General features: G+C 40.4%; 1 protein-coding gene across 2 annotated transcripts in view; it reads left to right on the top strand.

Moving 5' to 3' along the window:
• LOC121891066 (plasma membrane calcium-transporting ATPase 1-like) overlaps positions 1-15,936 on the top strand; it is a 102,629-nt gene that overhangs the window by 60,562 nt on the left and 26,131 nt on the right. For both annotated transcript variants that reach the window (XM_042403799.1, XM_042403801.1), the window contains exons 7-12: positions 3,677-3,712; positions 10,880-11,065; positions 13,751-13,965; positions 14,052-14,294; positions 15,142-15,383; positions 15,500-15,737. In XM_042403799.1, coding sequence (XP_042259733.1) covers positions 3,677-3,712; positions 10,880-11,065; positions 13,751-13,965; positions 14,052-14,294; positions 15,142-15,383; positions 15,500-15,737 — 1,160 coding nt within the window. The remainder of the gene's footprint in view (positions 1-3,676; positions 3,713-10,879; positions 11,066-13,750; positions 13,966-14,051; positions 14,295-15,141; positions 15,384-15,499; positions 15,738-15,936) is intronic.

The raw sequence follows: 15,936 nt of genomic DNA, 5'->3' as shown, positions 1-15,936 counted from the left end.
CTACAGTAGAGCTAATTTCAGCAAAATTGACAATCAAAAATTAGAAGCTGCTTTTCTTTACTTGTTTCCAAAACTATGACTTAAAAAAGGACAAACTAATCCACCAAAATACAACAAATCTGTTAGCTTGGTCACCTGAATAAACTCTACACCATGGTCTCATTTATTCGTGGTAATTTATGGTCACTATACTGAGGTATCGTTTTGACAATGATGTAACGTTGGTTGAAAATGCGAAACGTACCTTCCTGTTTACATACAGTTGCTTTTTGAAGTGGAACCCTTCAAAAGCCAAAGTCCAGTCTTCGTACTATCACAGAGCAGTTTGATGTAAACCTACAGGCTTCTGCAGTCGGTCTCTATTGCTTTTGATTTGCTTGTGATCATGCTAACCCCCTTTTACTCATGTCTCCTTATTTGGTTTGTTTCTGTCTGATCATTTGTTTTATTGGCTAAAGTTTTGAGTTCGTCAGGCATTCATTGTGAATTGGCCGAATGTACCAGCTCAGCGGAGAGAGACGTCCAGGTTTATATTTCGGCCTCCAGTCACTGATTTTAAAAACACAAAACCATGTAATGATTTCCTAATGAGGAGAACCATGCGATCAAGCTGCCACAAGACAAGTTTCAGTTCAGATTCAACTAAAATCAAACTGAAAAAGAGGCGGCAGAGCATTCAGATTAGCATCTCACACACATGTCTGTACTTTGACATTTGTGAGGGCCCTCGTTGACATAATATATCCTAACCATAACCTTAACCTTAACCCAAATCTAACCATAATCCTAAAACCAAACCTGAATCTCCAAAAAATCCCTTTGAAGAAATGAGGACTGGACAAAATGTCCTCACTTTACAAAAATGTCCTCACTTTTTAAATCGTCCACACCCACCAAGTCTGTAATGCTAATCAGTCCTCACAAAGATAGAAATACAAGAGCGCACACACACACACACACACACACACATACACACACACACACACACACGCACACACACTTGTGTCTCTTGTGTTCTAGTAACAGCAGACTTTACTGTCACACATGGCTGCATCAAACCCCTGTACACACTGACACACATGCACACATTCATGCATTCATACACACAAGTCACACCCATCGGTTATCTTACAGGCACAAGAGCCTTCAGTATGTTCAAACACGCACACATACTTGCAGCACTTCAGTCTCTGTCATCAATCACGAACCACTAGCTGAATAACAAAGAGCTCTGTGTGTGTGTGTGTGTGTGTGTGTGTGTGTGTGTGTGTGTGTGTGTGGCCATATTAGGACAACAGGAAGTTATTGTCTCTTTTCCTAAAGAGGATAACACATCTGAACTGCACCTGTTACATATCTGATCAATACATGATCACAGGATGTTACAGACAGCTGACATGAATCAATAACATGCTATTATGAACCGCATGTTTATACTCAAACAAGTTCCAGATGTCTGCAGTGAAGGAAGGAAGCCGAATCCATCAGAGTCACGCCAACAATGAACAAAATCTAAACCGGTATACAAATTATTTGAAATAACTTCCAGGTTTGACCAATATTTCCGCAATAAATGTTTAAGTTGGAAGAATTATTGAAAGGTTGATCAATCAACACCCCTTTTCCACATTTCTTAATCGAGTTTAGCATAATTGTTAGGCACTCATGTCAAATAAAATCAAACCTTGATCTCCTCCTTTATTAGAAAGTCGACAGTAGAGAGATGACAGGAAATTAAATGAGGGAACAACATGCAGTAAAAGTTCTCTGCCAGACTCAAACTGGGGAGATGATTCATGGTCGGCGAGCGCTTTAACCTCTAAGCCGCCATGATGCCCTAAAAACCAAGAATGTTAAACCTTCAGATCTTCAAACTACTGCTGGATGGATGCAGTTGAGTTGTGTCAGCGTGTTAGCATTTGCCAATTAGCACCATTTGCAGATATTTAGTCATCTAAGTATTGGACACATTAGAATTTTTGACATAATGAAAAGTCAATGTGGGTGATCTGCCAGAAGGAATAACAGGAAATAACAGATGACCTTTTTAAAATATTCATTAGGGCAGCAAAAAAAAGCAATCACTCATAAATGGTTACAGGCTGACCCACCTACAGAAGATAATTGGCCTGAAATCATCAAAGAAATGCATGAGATGGAAAGACTGACTTTCCTTTTATGATTAAGAAATGACTTATATACTGCAAGATGGACAAAATGGATCATCTATTTGTTGGAATAAGGAGGGTGGTTGATGGTTTGCCCTCTCACATCCACCCTAAAAGGTTTTTGCCAATCATGGATGATCATATATAATTATGTAGAGCTGGTTGTCATGGTGCCTGGCAATGATGTTGTTGCTTTGTACTAAATTTGTTGACAAAAAGAATTTCAGATAAAATCTAAGTGTCTGAGAATGACCAACGAGTCATCTTCTGGGCGTCAAAATATCATGGCAATCCATCTAATAGTTGCTGAGATATTTCAGTCTGAACCAAAATAATGGTCTGACTAACCAACATCTCCATCCCTGTAGTCATAGCTGTAGTGTGTGACAATCACAATAAACCTGAGCTAATTAAGAACCAGAACAATGAAGTGCAGTTTAGCATCTAACCAGACAGTAGATTCACAGGTCAGTCCCTAAACGCATCGCTCAACTAGAGACTGAGGACAATCTCCCAGGTTTCATTGTTAAAACAGGGTGGAAAGAATTAGAAAGAAAAATCCTGCATTTCAGAACCAATCCAAAGTGTTTAGGGCAGCCCTTCATATTGAGGCGGTGACATGCAGTTCATGACAGAGGAGAATAGAGGGAGAGCATCATTTCCGGATAGGCGTGTCCTTGACAAAATGTAAGGGGCGTAGGTTTGTTAGCCCTTTGAGCAACTACCGAGATCTCCGATTGTCTGTTACTGTAAGACTAACCAGACAATGCAAACAGTAGTGCATATACGTACATGTACTGTAGATAAATAAACAAATAAACAATAACTACATAACTAATACACCGTATGAACAACAGACCAGTGAATGTAGCTATCAGCACAAGATGAACAAAACACATATGGAGTATGAGCAGTAGGATGAATGTAAGTAAGGTATGTATGTGCAGTTTATATATAATCAATAAGTATTTACAGTGTGACAGAGGACATTATGTGCTGTTAAATCCAAATCAGAAAATCTACAAAACAGAGTGAAATACAGAATACAACATTGAGTTATGGGAAACATAAACACACAATCAGAGAGTTTAGGAACATTGCACAGTTCTCCCAATCATTTAAAGATCAATAAAATGAATATCAATATATACACTGTCTTTGGTGTATGTGATGAATTTTCATTTAAGCCCACTATGATACAAATATGAAAACTTTTCTTTTGAATTTCTGAATTGCACACTACATTTTTATTTATTTGATTACTAATACACTAATAATTGATTAGCTCTGCTGTCAGACATTGTGGCTATTGGTTCTCCGCAGCAGGAAGTTGTGAATCTCTCTCCTCTGATTGGTCCATTCCTGCCCACAACAACACACACACGACACACACACACCTGTGGGTTTCTATCAGTTTGAACTTTGTGTTCTCCCTCAGTTTATTTTTGATCTTATTTTTCCTTTGAGCCATCTTATCAGCATTCCGCCCTCTCTCTCTGTCCGAACAGGTAAAAAACAAGGACCCCCCGAAAATCGCAACAAAGGTAACCCCTCCATTCATCCATCTGTCCCTCTGTCCCTCCATCCTTCCTGTTGCTCATCCCCCTCCTCACCCTCCACCCAGCGGCAGGAGGGGAGTGTCCAGTCCATCTCTTTCTCCCTCTCTCTCTCTCTCTCTATCCCTCTCCCTCTCTCTCTCTCTCTCTCTCCTTCTCTGCTGTATAAAGGGGGACGTTTTCTCTCGCCTTGCTTTACCTGTCAAAGGGTGCAACTCTCAACCTTCAAGTCTTTGCACAGCCAATCACAGAGTCCACAGTCGTCATGGTAACTGTCAAGGGACGACTAAGGAATTATTTATTTGTCATTCCTGAGTGTGAAATGGGATGTTTTGAGCACAGAAGAAAAAAAAAAGAAAAGTTTTGCAGGTACATGAATTACATTTTGTAGAGAAGCCATTATCATTCAAAGAATAATTGGATGTGGATGAAGAAAATTATGAATTGTTATGAATGTGTGTGCCAATATCCACATCAGCGCACAATAATAACCTCTTTAACTAAGCCAAATTGGCTACTTTGATGATTGCCAGCTGCACAGCCGAGGCATTATCATCACTAATATGGTTCCATTAAAAAACTCTCTCTCAGTTTAAATAAATCTAAATCTAAAATATGATTTCATTGTGCTGCATGTCATCTTTAAAACACGCCATAAGGTGGTTTAGAGTTGAAACGACTTCTTGATTAACTGATTAGTCAATGAAACAAAGATTTCTAAGTTGTTTGAAGTTTCTAAGATGTGGATATTTGCTGGTTTTCTTGGTCTCCTGTGAGTGTAAATGAGAAGCTTTTGGTTTTGAACTGTTGGCCACAAGTTTAACATGTCGAGTTGGGCTTTGGGAAATCGTTATAGACATTTGTCTCTATTTTCTGACATTTTAAAGACTACAGTAAATGATTAATCAAGAGAGTAATTGCAGTTTAATAGAAAATTTTAGAATATTGCTAGTTGCAGGCGGTGAGTGGGATAATGTGAATATTACACTCAACTTCAGGCTCAACACTGTTGTACTGCATTAAAACATTTAGAGACACAGTTAAAGTTCAGTTTATTAATTGAACAACAGCTTAGTTAGCAACAGTTTATCTGGCATTACTTAGGATTGTAGCTACCAACCAAGATAACTACGCTGCAAGCTAATAAAATACACATTAAGATGAAGTGAAATATATCTTTTTAACCCTTTTAGATCACATCTGTAGTCATATTGTGCACATATTGAACAATATATGCCAAAAAAAACAACAAAAATCAATTTCTTTGTATTCTTATATCAAAATCCAATTATTTTTTCTCCCTGTAAAACAAAATATGAGGTGTGCTTACATACCAACCCATTTCAACCAATAACATCATGACATCCATCCATCAATCAGTCTTCAACTTTTAGCAGCACAGAGCTGAGATTCATTACGACACGCCCGCTTTTCAACATTCAAATCAAATTCCTCCCAACGTTACATCTCATCCATCCCGATTCACCCGGAAATACATCACAATATGTTTCATCTGGACTTATACATCTGAATGGAATTTCATAAAGAGTTAGAAAAAAATTAGATATGTAACCAAAACTATATAAACCCCTGAGATTGAGAGAGTGTTCAGGTAAACTTGAGAGCAAACTGAGAGACAACAATTACTAAAACCGAGCTTATCATTGTGCACGATCTAGCATATAAATTCATTTATTGAGTGCAAAATAAATTGAAAACTGAATGATTCTTTCACTGATAATTTATCTACAAAACATAAATTATGTGCTTGCAAAAACCCCTTTCCGTGTGCTCAAAATGTCCCATCATGCTCTCAGAATTGAGGCGCAAATATAATTCCACCAATCGACCACCAGTGATGGGTCACACTCGTCCTACCTCTGAGGTGTCCTTGATGTGTGACACAGTGTTGAAATCAAGCGCACCCTCAGTGCTTTTAAATATTTATTTTATTGATTCATTTAATGGACTAACTGTGTGTGTGTGTGTCTGTGTGTGTGTGTGTGTGTTGATGGCGTCATCGCTCCAACCTCAAACCCGACCAGCCAACCGTCCTCTGTGTCCCGTGTGATCCGACACATGTCCGACTTCCTCTGCAAGCTGTCTCAACACACACACATGCATATACACACAAACACCCAAACACACACACACACACAAACACACCTCCCCTCCTCCCGACCTCCTGTGGTTTGAGCATCTGCTGCAGACAGAATGCTTCTTGATGTACATAGAAACACACACACACACACACACACACACACACACACACACACACACACACACACACACACACGCTCTCTGCTCTTGGACATTCATCACACTTTGGCACACAAATAATTCACAGACCTGCAGACACGGACGACCTCCACTAAAAACGCACGAAGAACAAAATATGCAGAAACACCTTCGGTCACATCCGCTACTTTGTCGCTTTAGAGTTCAACTCTGCAGCTCTACGGAGCTTTTAGAGCTTTTTATGTGGAAGAACTGCAGCCGTTTGCACTTCATAGAGAGCAGAAGTCATGACGTCACGTCCGGGTTACCCTCTGTAGCTCCTGTAAATCATGGAAATCTCTCATTTCTTTCATCAGTCTGTCTGAGAAAAGTCTCATGCCTGTTTACTTTGCATATTTCAAGACAGATCAGCATCCACACGTAATATGAAGTTAAACAAAGATTATTTTTGTGAGCATACAGAAAACTATGAAAGCTCCTATGAAAATTATATCTATATTCATAACACAATCTTCAACACAATCTTCTGATGTCATTTCTTCCAAATTTTTAGCTTTAATCTCTGCTGTCTAAAAACACCCACCGTCTCATGATGGTCTAGGGTTTATGGGAAATGCTGTTCACTAGATGTATTCAATATAAATATTGAATAAAGAACAATATTATATTGGGTTTTTTTTTTCAAAAATGATCCATGTCAAAAAAATAGAGAGTGAACAACACAATACACTGTTGAGAAAAGTTATTTTCTAAGGCTGTATTTTCTATTTACGTTACTACAATGTCAATTGAAAGAGGTTTTATTATTTCTGGAACAGATCCTTGAAGTTTCGTTTTCACTTCGGCTCTCAGGGCTGCGTATCTCTCAGCTTATAGTCATATTTTCCTAAAGCCCAAGATGACATCTTAAAATTGCTTGTTTTTTCCGACCGACAATCTAAAACCCAAAGGTATTTTGTTTACTTCTACTACTACTACATAAAGAAAAGTGAAACATCTGTGGATGAAACATTGAGTTTTGTTGACGACGTTAAAAAAAAAAACAGGAAAGTTGAGGCCTCGTTGTATTTGAGAATCAATGGAGGATTTTTAATGCTATATTTATGCTACAGTTCAGTTTTCCCATCACACATTTCAATATATTTACTATATTCTGATGAATGTGACTTTTCTGATGACACTGGTGAGAAAAACAAACAGATTCAAACAGCGCTGTGATGTTTTTTTGGCTGAAGCGAGACTGTGTCACTGTGTGTGTGTGGGAGTTGCACCCTTGCAGTATTAGTGGGCTGTGGGCTGTCGTCTGTTCTGTTTTTTGTGTATTTTCAGTTTCTTTCTTTTGGCCTTTGACTCCTCTCATTCCTCTCACTGTTGCCTCCTTGCAGGGTGTTGCTCAGGACTTCATGTTGTCTTGTAATCACTGTTTGATTCTTTCCCTCCTCTGTTATTTTTCTGTCTTGCTGAAGTCTCCTGCAGCCTCCACAGCTCTGCAGCCTCCTCTTCCTCCTCCTCCTGTCTCTCTCTGTCGTGGTTCTTGCATCGCTGTCGTTTTTTTTTTTTTCTCGTTTTTTGCGGGTGATCCTTTTGATTTTGTCTTCTGTTTGTTGACTTGCTTTTTTCTTTTCTTTTATTTATTTATTTATTTATTTTTTGATTGTCAGACACCCTCTCCCCTCTGCCCGCCGTGCGTTCTCTCATGGTTCAGTGCTGCGCCTGTTTACAGTTCTGTGGTTGGTCAGTGGGTCTCAGTCCTGTTCATGTGAAGCTGTGTCAGTTAGTTTCATGTTGTGGCTTGTCTTCAGAGTGGACCATGTGCATAAAGCTCCACAGCTTCCTGGTTTGACACCGACTCATCCCTACATTCAGAATGTCTAAATGTCATGTTTAGGTCATGCTGTCTTGAAGTTACCTCCCTTTTGGCAAAATTTCTGTGTGGGAAGCTTTTTATTATCAACTTGAGTGAGGTAGTGACTGAGTCTTTTAAACATTAAAGATACACGCCCTGGTGTTGCTCTAGGATTCACAAATCTTTGAAGATTCCCAAAAGATCACTGTGGATAAAATATCAACTGTAAGCTGAGAGGAAATGTTGGTCATCTTAGCACATTTCGTTTCAGAGACGTTGGGCCTCATGCAAGAACTTTTTCATATTCTTATCCTAAATCTCTCCTATGTTTTTTCCGTCAGTAGCGTTCCAAATCAGATTCAGCAAACCCAGTTAACTGTACAAACTTGTTGTAAATTGCTTGTTCTAACTTGATGAACTACACCTGTTCTTTAACAGGTCTGAATTTGTGAGATTTTATCATCAACCTAATCAACACCCCCAAATTGCTGTGTAAGGCCGGCCACCTGTTCTGCTACGTTTGCAGACAAGTTTCAGTCATAAAAATGGCACCAAGAGTGAAAAGAAGAACTTCACACAGCGGAGCTTCAAGTGCTTCTGTCAGAAATCACAGATCCATACTGTGAGCCAAACTGTGACAGAATTTAATGAGGAATAGTTTGACATGAAGTTACATGTTTAAAAAATGTCTTGCTCAAGTAAAGCGGTCTAAAATGGGAGGCAGTCACGTCGGTGTGATGTCACAGAAAAGGATGACGTCATTCCACTACAGATGCTGATGTCACCCTCCCAGCTGTTGTAACAGAGGATGTTCACCTGGATAAAGACCCTGAAGCAGCTGTTGGTGTTTGACATTCTTCCAACAACTACTGACTTGTACAAGGAGGACAAGATGCCCGAATATTCCTGCCAATAAAATAAATAAATAAATAAAGCAAGATAAATGATTAACTAGCTTTATTACATCAGTCTTATTAAGAACAATGACATAGGTTTCCAAGTCTCCATTAGTACCTTGTCCACGACCCCTTAAAACGTCAACAAAAGATTAAAAACACCTGGCAAATACTTCTACACATACAGTATACCTATCTCAGTCACCCCGACCTGCAACACAACACACTAAGCTTCCTCCACATTTCCCCAAATAAATTACCACGTACTGGTTTACTACAGCCACAACACCAACCTCAGTGTACCTAAACATTCGACGCAACTCTCTGTGTTCCTGTAAAACTACCCGGCAGCGATTATTCATTTTCCCCCCGTGGAGAAAGGTAGACTTAAGTTCCCGTGAATTGCTCGAATGTACCACTAAAGAACATTCAGTTTGTACAAGCGGTTCTTGCATGAGGTCCAAATCAGTCAATTTATTTTACCACATATTAATTTTAACTCAATGCAGAAACAGCACAAAAGAGGACTGAATGTTTTTCCACTCTCAAACAGCCCAGACTCCAACCCTCATTATTATTGTTGACTTATTTCACTCTCGACTGCTTCCAGTAAAAGTTTCTTCGACAATCACATTTGCTGACCCAGTAGGTTTAACTATTTGACACCTCAGAAATAGGATAATAACACCCCCCCCCCCCCTTCATTTTTGAATTTTATTAAAATTCCCTGGTTAGATTTTTATTAAAATTCCCTGGTTAGATTTTGGTCATCCAGGAATCTAAACCTGCTTTATGTCCATGATCTGTTAGTATTGTCGGTTCCAGAAGTGATGGATATTGTTACCAACAGTGACTCTCCAACAGGGTTTAATATATATAGTAAACTGAAGTACAACCTTTGAATATTTTTGTATTAATTTAACAGCCCAATCAAGATATTCCCAGTATTTTTAAGACTTGTATTAATGTTAACAACCTAACAAGGAATTGATAGAAGATAAATTCATCCCCGTTCCAGTCAGCGTTGTCAGTCGTTCACCAGGACAAACAGAGTATCAAACCTCAGAGTAGTGTAGCTTCGTTCTGTTTCCGTTCATCACCTGCTCACGTATCTTTGGTATGGAAATATGACAAACGGCAATGGACGCAGGGAGTGAATTCATTGTAAGCTCTTCGGCATAGATCAAACAGATCAAAAAAAGTTAGTACTAGAGTCCAAACAGGACCCCTGCTGATGAAGTGAAATGCAAATATACAGTTTGTTTATGCAAATGAGGAGCAGAGCCGCCGAGCAGGATGTGAAAGCAGACGCCATGTCAGACTTCAGAACTAAGCCTCGTTCCAAACTCTGAGCTCTGATGTGAAACAAACACAGTGTGTGTGTGTGTGTGTGTGAGAGAGAGTGTGTGTGTGTGTGTGATTGACAGTCCTGTTAAATCCTCTCTGTTGTTTCTGCTGTTCTCTGTTGTCTGCTGCTCTTCATTATGAACTGCTGCTCCCAAATTCGTCTGTGACACTCTCTGAAAGCTACCTGGACCTTTTTCATGAATGTTCTGTGATCATAAAAATGATGAAATGTTACTTTCTACATTCAGCCAAAGGGTCACCATGTTAATGATTAAGAGTCAGAGCTTCTCTGATCTCTGAGAAAAACTCGTCCGTTTGTTTCCAGCTTTCCCTCCGACTGAACGTTTTCTCTGCTTCTCTACCCTTCATCCCCAAACCACTCCTCAACCCTTCTCCCACCTTCTTGTTTTTTTGTTGTTTTGTTTTTTGTGATTTATTATTATTTATTTATTAATTCAATTAATTCACCTTTTGTCAACCCGTCCCGCCTTCCCTCACCATGTTGAAAACTTTCCTCTTCATTCCTTAAACTACAAACCATCCGACTCTCTTTCACAATCTGTTTTCTCCGCCACATCCATCACTCCGTCCCGTACCTGCCTCCTCATCCTTCTTCATCCTCTTCCTCATTCCTTCCTCGACTTCTCCTAAACCTCCTCATCTCTCTTTACTCTCTACTACATCCTACCTTCCTCATCCTCACCCATCGTCCCCTTAAAACCTGCCCCCTCCTCCTCCTCCTCCTCCTCCTCGTCCTCCTCCTCCTCCTCCTCCTCCTCCTCTTTTTACCACCCAACCACCACCTTGTCCCCGCCCTTCCTCCTCCAGCCAAGACCCAGGACGGCATTGCCCTGGAGATCCAACCGCTGAAGAGCGAGGAGGCCGCCGAGTCGGAGGAGAAGGAGGAGAAAGAGGAGGCCAAAGCTGTGAAGAAGAAGGTCAATGTGACCAAGAAGGAGAAGTCTGTGCTGCAGGGCAAACTGACCAGACTGGCTGTTCAGATCGGGAAGGCCGGTGAGGAACACACACACACACACACACACGCGCACACACACACACACACACACACACACACACAGTACTCATATAAATAATAAAGCTTTATTGAGTCTCAAGGGGAAAATATTGAGCTGTTGGAACATACAGTTCATTACACTTCTCTGAGAGAAACAGTCCGACATTTTCTGAAACCCTCTTTTTCTGTGTATCTGTGTTAGTCCTCTGGGTCAGATGTTTCACATGGATATCAGTTTCATCTCTGTGCTCTCAGTATAGAGAGGTCCAGGACATGTTTAGCCTAGCTTAGCATACCGACTGGAATCAGGTGGAAACTGCTAGCCTAGCTCCATCAAAAGAGAAAAATTCACCTTCCAACAACCAAAGTGCTTCACAGAGAAATGTATAATACAATTGAATATTTAAAATGAAAAATAAATGGGTAAATAAATGTAACAGATAAACATAAAGCACCTGTTTAGCCATATTAATAACTAAGGAGACTCAAAAGCAGTTGTAATAAGACATACTGTTCACCATCCCTGAATATCTAGTGAAGCTCTGAATAAAGGACCACGACGCCCAGAGTGTGTTGTTTTTACTGTGTCTTTAAACAACAGCTTGTTAACATTAGCTAGCTAGTAGGCTAAACTAGCTTAGAACCAGAGGTCTCCAACCATAGTTCAGAGCAGTTCTTGTAACGTAAAACGTCAAAACTGAATAATAATAAATCAGAAATACCAGTTGAAGGCCATAGCTCACAGATCAAATCGACTTTCCTTTGTAAAATCTCATCCCGCTCAGCATGAAATCTCAAATTGTGAGCGGATCATGATCTTGCACAGAAACTGGCCTTCTTTAATCTGCTTATATACTCAGCATATAACTTTTTTTCACCCTAGATGTCTTAGTTCAATCGTCTTTTTACACAGAAGCATATCAAAATGATCGGCTTATGCTCGATTTATCCTTTATGTGACGCACTGAGACAGATCTTTTTGAGGAAATGCTTCTACCCACACATATGTGCTTAACTGTTGACAACTCATTATGGGATTGCCTGGTTTGATCTCTTTGTTAACTCTACTGTCATCTATACCCAACTCACTGCAGGACGGATCAGTCATAGTTTTGTTAGCTAACAAGACTCAACATGTAAATCAGACAGCTATGGAGTCGTTGGAAGGTGAATTTTCTCCTCTTTTGATGGAGCTAGGCTAACAGTTTCCACTTGCTTACAGTCTTTGTGCTAAGCTAGGCTAAACATCTTGGACCTCTCTCTGTTCTGAAACTAATAACCATCTTCTTATCTGACTCAGAGAAAAACAGACAACGAGAGGATTTCCAGAAATGTGGAACTGTTCCTTTAATAGCACATAAAGTGATCAGGCGGTGAGGGGTCGGAGAGGCTGAGGGTCAGAATGCACTCAGTTTTATTGGATGGATGTTTTATTGGGAACATGATTCATCCCGGAATTGAAGGCATTTTCAGTGTCATTTCAATTGACCTTAATACACTGAGGGGCTTTCAGGACAGAGTGGGGGGGTAGTGGGGGGGGGGGGGCGGGGACTCCAGCCACTAACCAGCGTCAGTGATAAACAGCCCCTCATTTCTGGACAGAAATAGATTTGGGCCAAAATGCTTTGAAAGGAGGTGACTGACAGGAGAGACGAAGCAGAATTATATAAGCAGTGGATTTTTCTGTTTCACCTGCCCTCACCTGTTTCTGATTTTACACTCAGGATGTTGTCAGATGTACCAAAAGATAGCAGCTTTTTTTTTAATTGTATTGTGAAGTGCAGAGGCTTCTTATTAGGCCAATATTTTTAACTTTTTGTTTTGCATCCAAACCTCACCGGCTTTCTAAAATATGAACAAAAATGTTTTTGGCCTATTTTTAGCCATAAGTGTGACTTCAGTTTGTCTTATAAGTCTGATATATTCAAATGTTGCATTCAGCAGTCAGTCAAGTCAAATGATAATTATATATAGGTAAACAAATAAACGAAAGGTGCATTCAAAATCTGCAATTAAAAATATGTACAGTATATATTTATTATTTTATATGTATTATTTTGTTTCTTTGTGGTATTTTTTTGCCATTATTTGATAGTAGAGACAGACAAAAGGGATAACATGCAACAAAGGTTGAAGTCAAACCTGGGACATTGTGATTACAGGGTTTGCATCTTACATCACTGGGCCATAAAGACGCCAGTTTGCAAACTTTTTTGATTCACAAAACAACCAAAATCCCAGTCTTACTGTTCTTAATTTGTGTTCTCTGAATTTAAACGTTCCAACATGAGTAATTAAAGAGTACGGTCTTGACCTGCTCCATGTGAAAAGTGCACTGAGATAACTTTTGTTATGATTAGGCGCCAATGGTGGAATTGAATTGAACATGACACGTCATCGCTTTTCATTAAGTTGATATGAGTTACTGAACATCACAATGTCCTTGAATGCATCACCAAGACATTTTAAAAGTGTTACCAAAGAATAACTATGACAATAAAACATAAGCTTTTCATTGTAATAGAATACTGACAGTATTCATCATATTACAGAGTCATATGAGGGGATATTAGAGAAATTCACTACTACATCAGTTTAAGGACAAATTTGCGATTATTAGCCTCTATGAATAAAATTGATCTGACTTGATGTGCTGATGCTAACAAACTGCTCATTCTAACCAGGTCTGATCATGTCGGCTGTGACCGTCATCATCCTCATCCTCTACTTTGTGGTCCACACCTTCGGGATCCAGGGTCGGTCCTGGGTGGCCGCGTGCACCCCTATCTACATCCAGTACTTTGTCAAGTTCTTCATCATCGGCGTGACGGTGTTGGTGGTGGCCGTTCCTGAGGGGCTGCCGCTCGCCGTCACCATCTCTCTGGCCTACTCTGTGAAGGTAAGCAGGACAGTGAGCAAAGGGGCTGATGGGAAGTGTAATGTTGATGTTCTCTTTCTTGGCGTCTAACTTCTTCCATCTATTAGAAAATGATGAAAGACAACAACCTGGTGCGTCACCTGGACGCCTGCGAGACCATGGGCAACGCTACAGCCATCTGCTCCGACAAGACGGGCACGCTGACCATGAACCGGATGACCGTGGTGCAGGCATACGTCGGCGACACGCACTACAAGACCGTCCCCGAACCCGAAGTCATCAAACCAGAGACTCTAGAAATTATGGTCAACAGCATCTCTATCAACTCTGCATACACCACCAAGATCTTGGTAAGATCTTCGCTGTCACAGCCGCATTTCTAACCACAACAATAACAGGAACCTAAACCTAACCTCAACTCCTAATACCCCGGTTTGAAAGAGGCCTTTGAAGACGAAAATAAGTGTGACTGTTTCCTGTCTCATCTGCAGAACATAATCTCAAAGCAAAGAAAGAAGAATAGCTCAGCTTTGGAGTGTATTATTAGTGTATTATATATTTATATTGAAATGTACTGTCAAGACAACAAAAACAAAACAAAAACATGTTTTTTTTTCACTTAGTAAGCCCCAAATGACCCTCTGGTGCTTACTGAAAACATATAAGTTAGATTTTTGCATTACTGTTGGTGTTTTCAAACTACATGTTTGACATTAACAAGAGAAAAGGCTTTGAGGATGAGGAACAACCGATGTGTTTTTGCATTTGCAGGGGTGTAAACTTCCCCAAATCTGATAAAGAGTGGGAGAAATCTGCAAAAAAAAAAAGTAGAGTATCTATCTTACTTCAGCTCTTTGTACACCACTTACAACTATTGACAATGTCTGTTTACAGCTGCTAAGCTCTGATTGGACAATTACTATTTAGTGGAGGTGTTCAGTGTGAAATAGCTACAGGTGTTATAATCTTCTGTCTGTAACAACTATTCAACCAATAAAAGCATCAGACTGACAATAAGAAGCTGTCTATCCCAAACAAAAACAGAGATTGGTTAACTAACACACATTAAAATCAAACACTAACTCAACCACTGTACATGAAGAGGTAGTCTTGGTGTTCCTCAGAGCCTGTGATGACGTAAAACATATTTTAAAATCTGCTTTCATATCATAATCAAATCCTTTTATCCTCTTTCAGCCTCCGGAGAAAGAAGGCGGCCTGCCCCGTCACGTGGGAAACAAGACTGAGTGCGCTCTGCTGGGTCTGGTGCTGGACCTGAAGAGGGACTACCAACCAATCAGAGACGAGGTCCCCGAAGAGAAAATGTACAAGGTTTACACCTTCAACTCCTCCCGCAAGTCCATGAGCACGGTGCTGAAGAACGCCGACGGAGGCTTCCGCATGTACAGCAAGGGAGCGTCAGAGATCATCCTGAGGAAGTAAGAAAGAAGATGAAATAAATTGTAAATAATGAATCATCTGTTTCAGCGTAGACGGGTAGACGGATGGATGGAGTGACTCCCTTTCCCCTTTGTCTCTCTCTCTCCTCTCCCAGATGCTCTCGTATCTTGGACGCCCAGGGCCAGCCTCGCGTCTTCAAGCCCAAGGACCGCGACGAGATGGTGCATAAGGTGATCGAGCCGATGGCGTGCGACGGGCTTAGAACCATCTGCGTGGCCTACAGGGACTTCCCCGCTGAAGCCGGAGAGCCCAACTGGGACTCTGAGAACGACATCCTGAACGAGCTCACCTGCATCGTCGTGGTCGGTATCGAGGACCCCGTCAGACCTGAGGTACGGAGCAACCCGCCCACACAGATATGACACCTGACGCCTGAAAACACTTCCTGTAATCAACACCTGATGCTGGGTTATGTATGACACACACTGTTCATTTCTTGAAAGTAGGGCTGTTATTGATTGATCTCCACCGTTAAGTATTTGATTGATCAACAATGGTAAATGTCGTTATGCATCGTATTTCATCATCAGT

This window comes from Thunnus maccoyii, chromosome 3 (assembly GCF_910596095.1).
Source record: "Thunnus maccoyii chromosome 3, fThuMac1.1, whole genome shotgun sequence".
NCBI lineage: Eukaryota > Metazoa > Chordata > Actinopteri > Scombriformes > Scombridae > Thunnus > Thunnus maccoyii.
The sequence above is the reverse complement of the archived record's forward strand: the minus strand, read 5'-3'. Positions and strand labels throughout refer to the sequence as shown.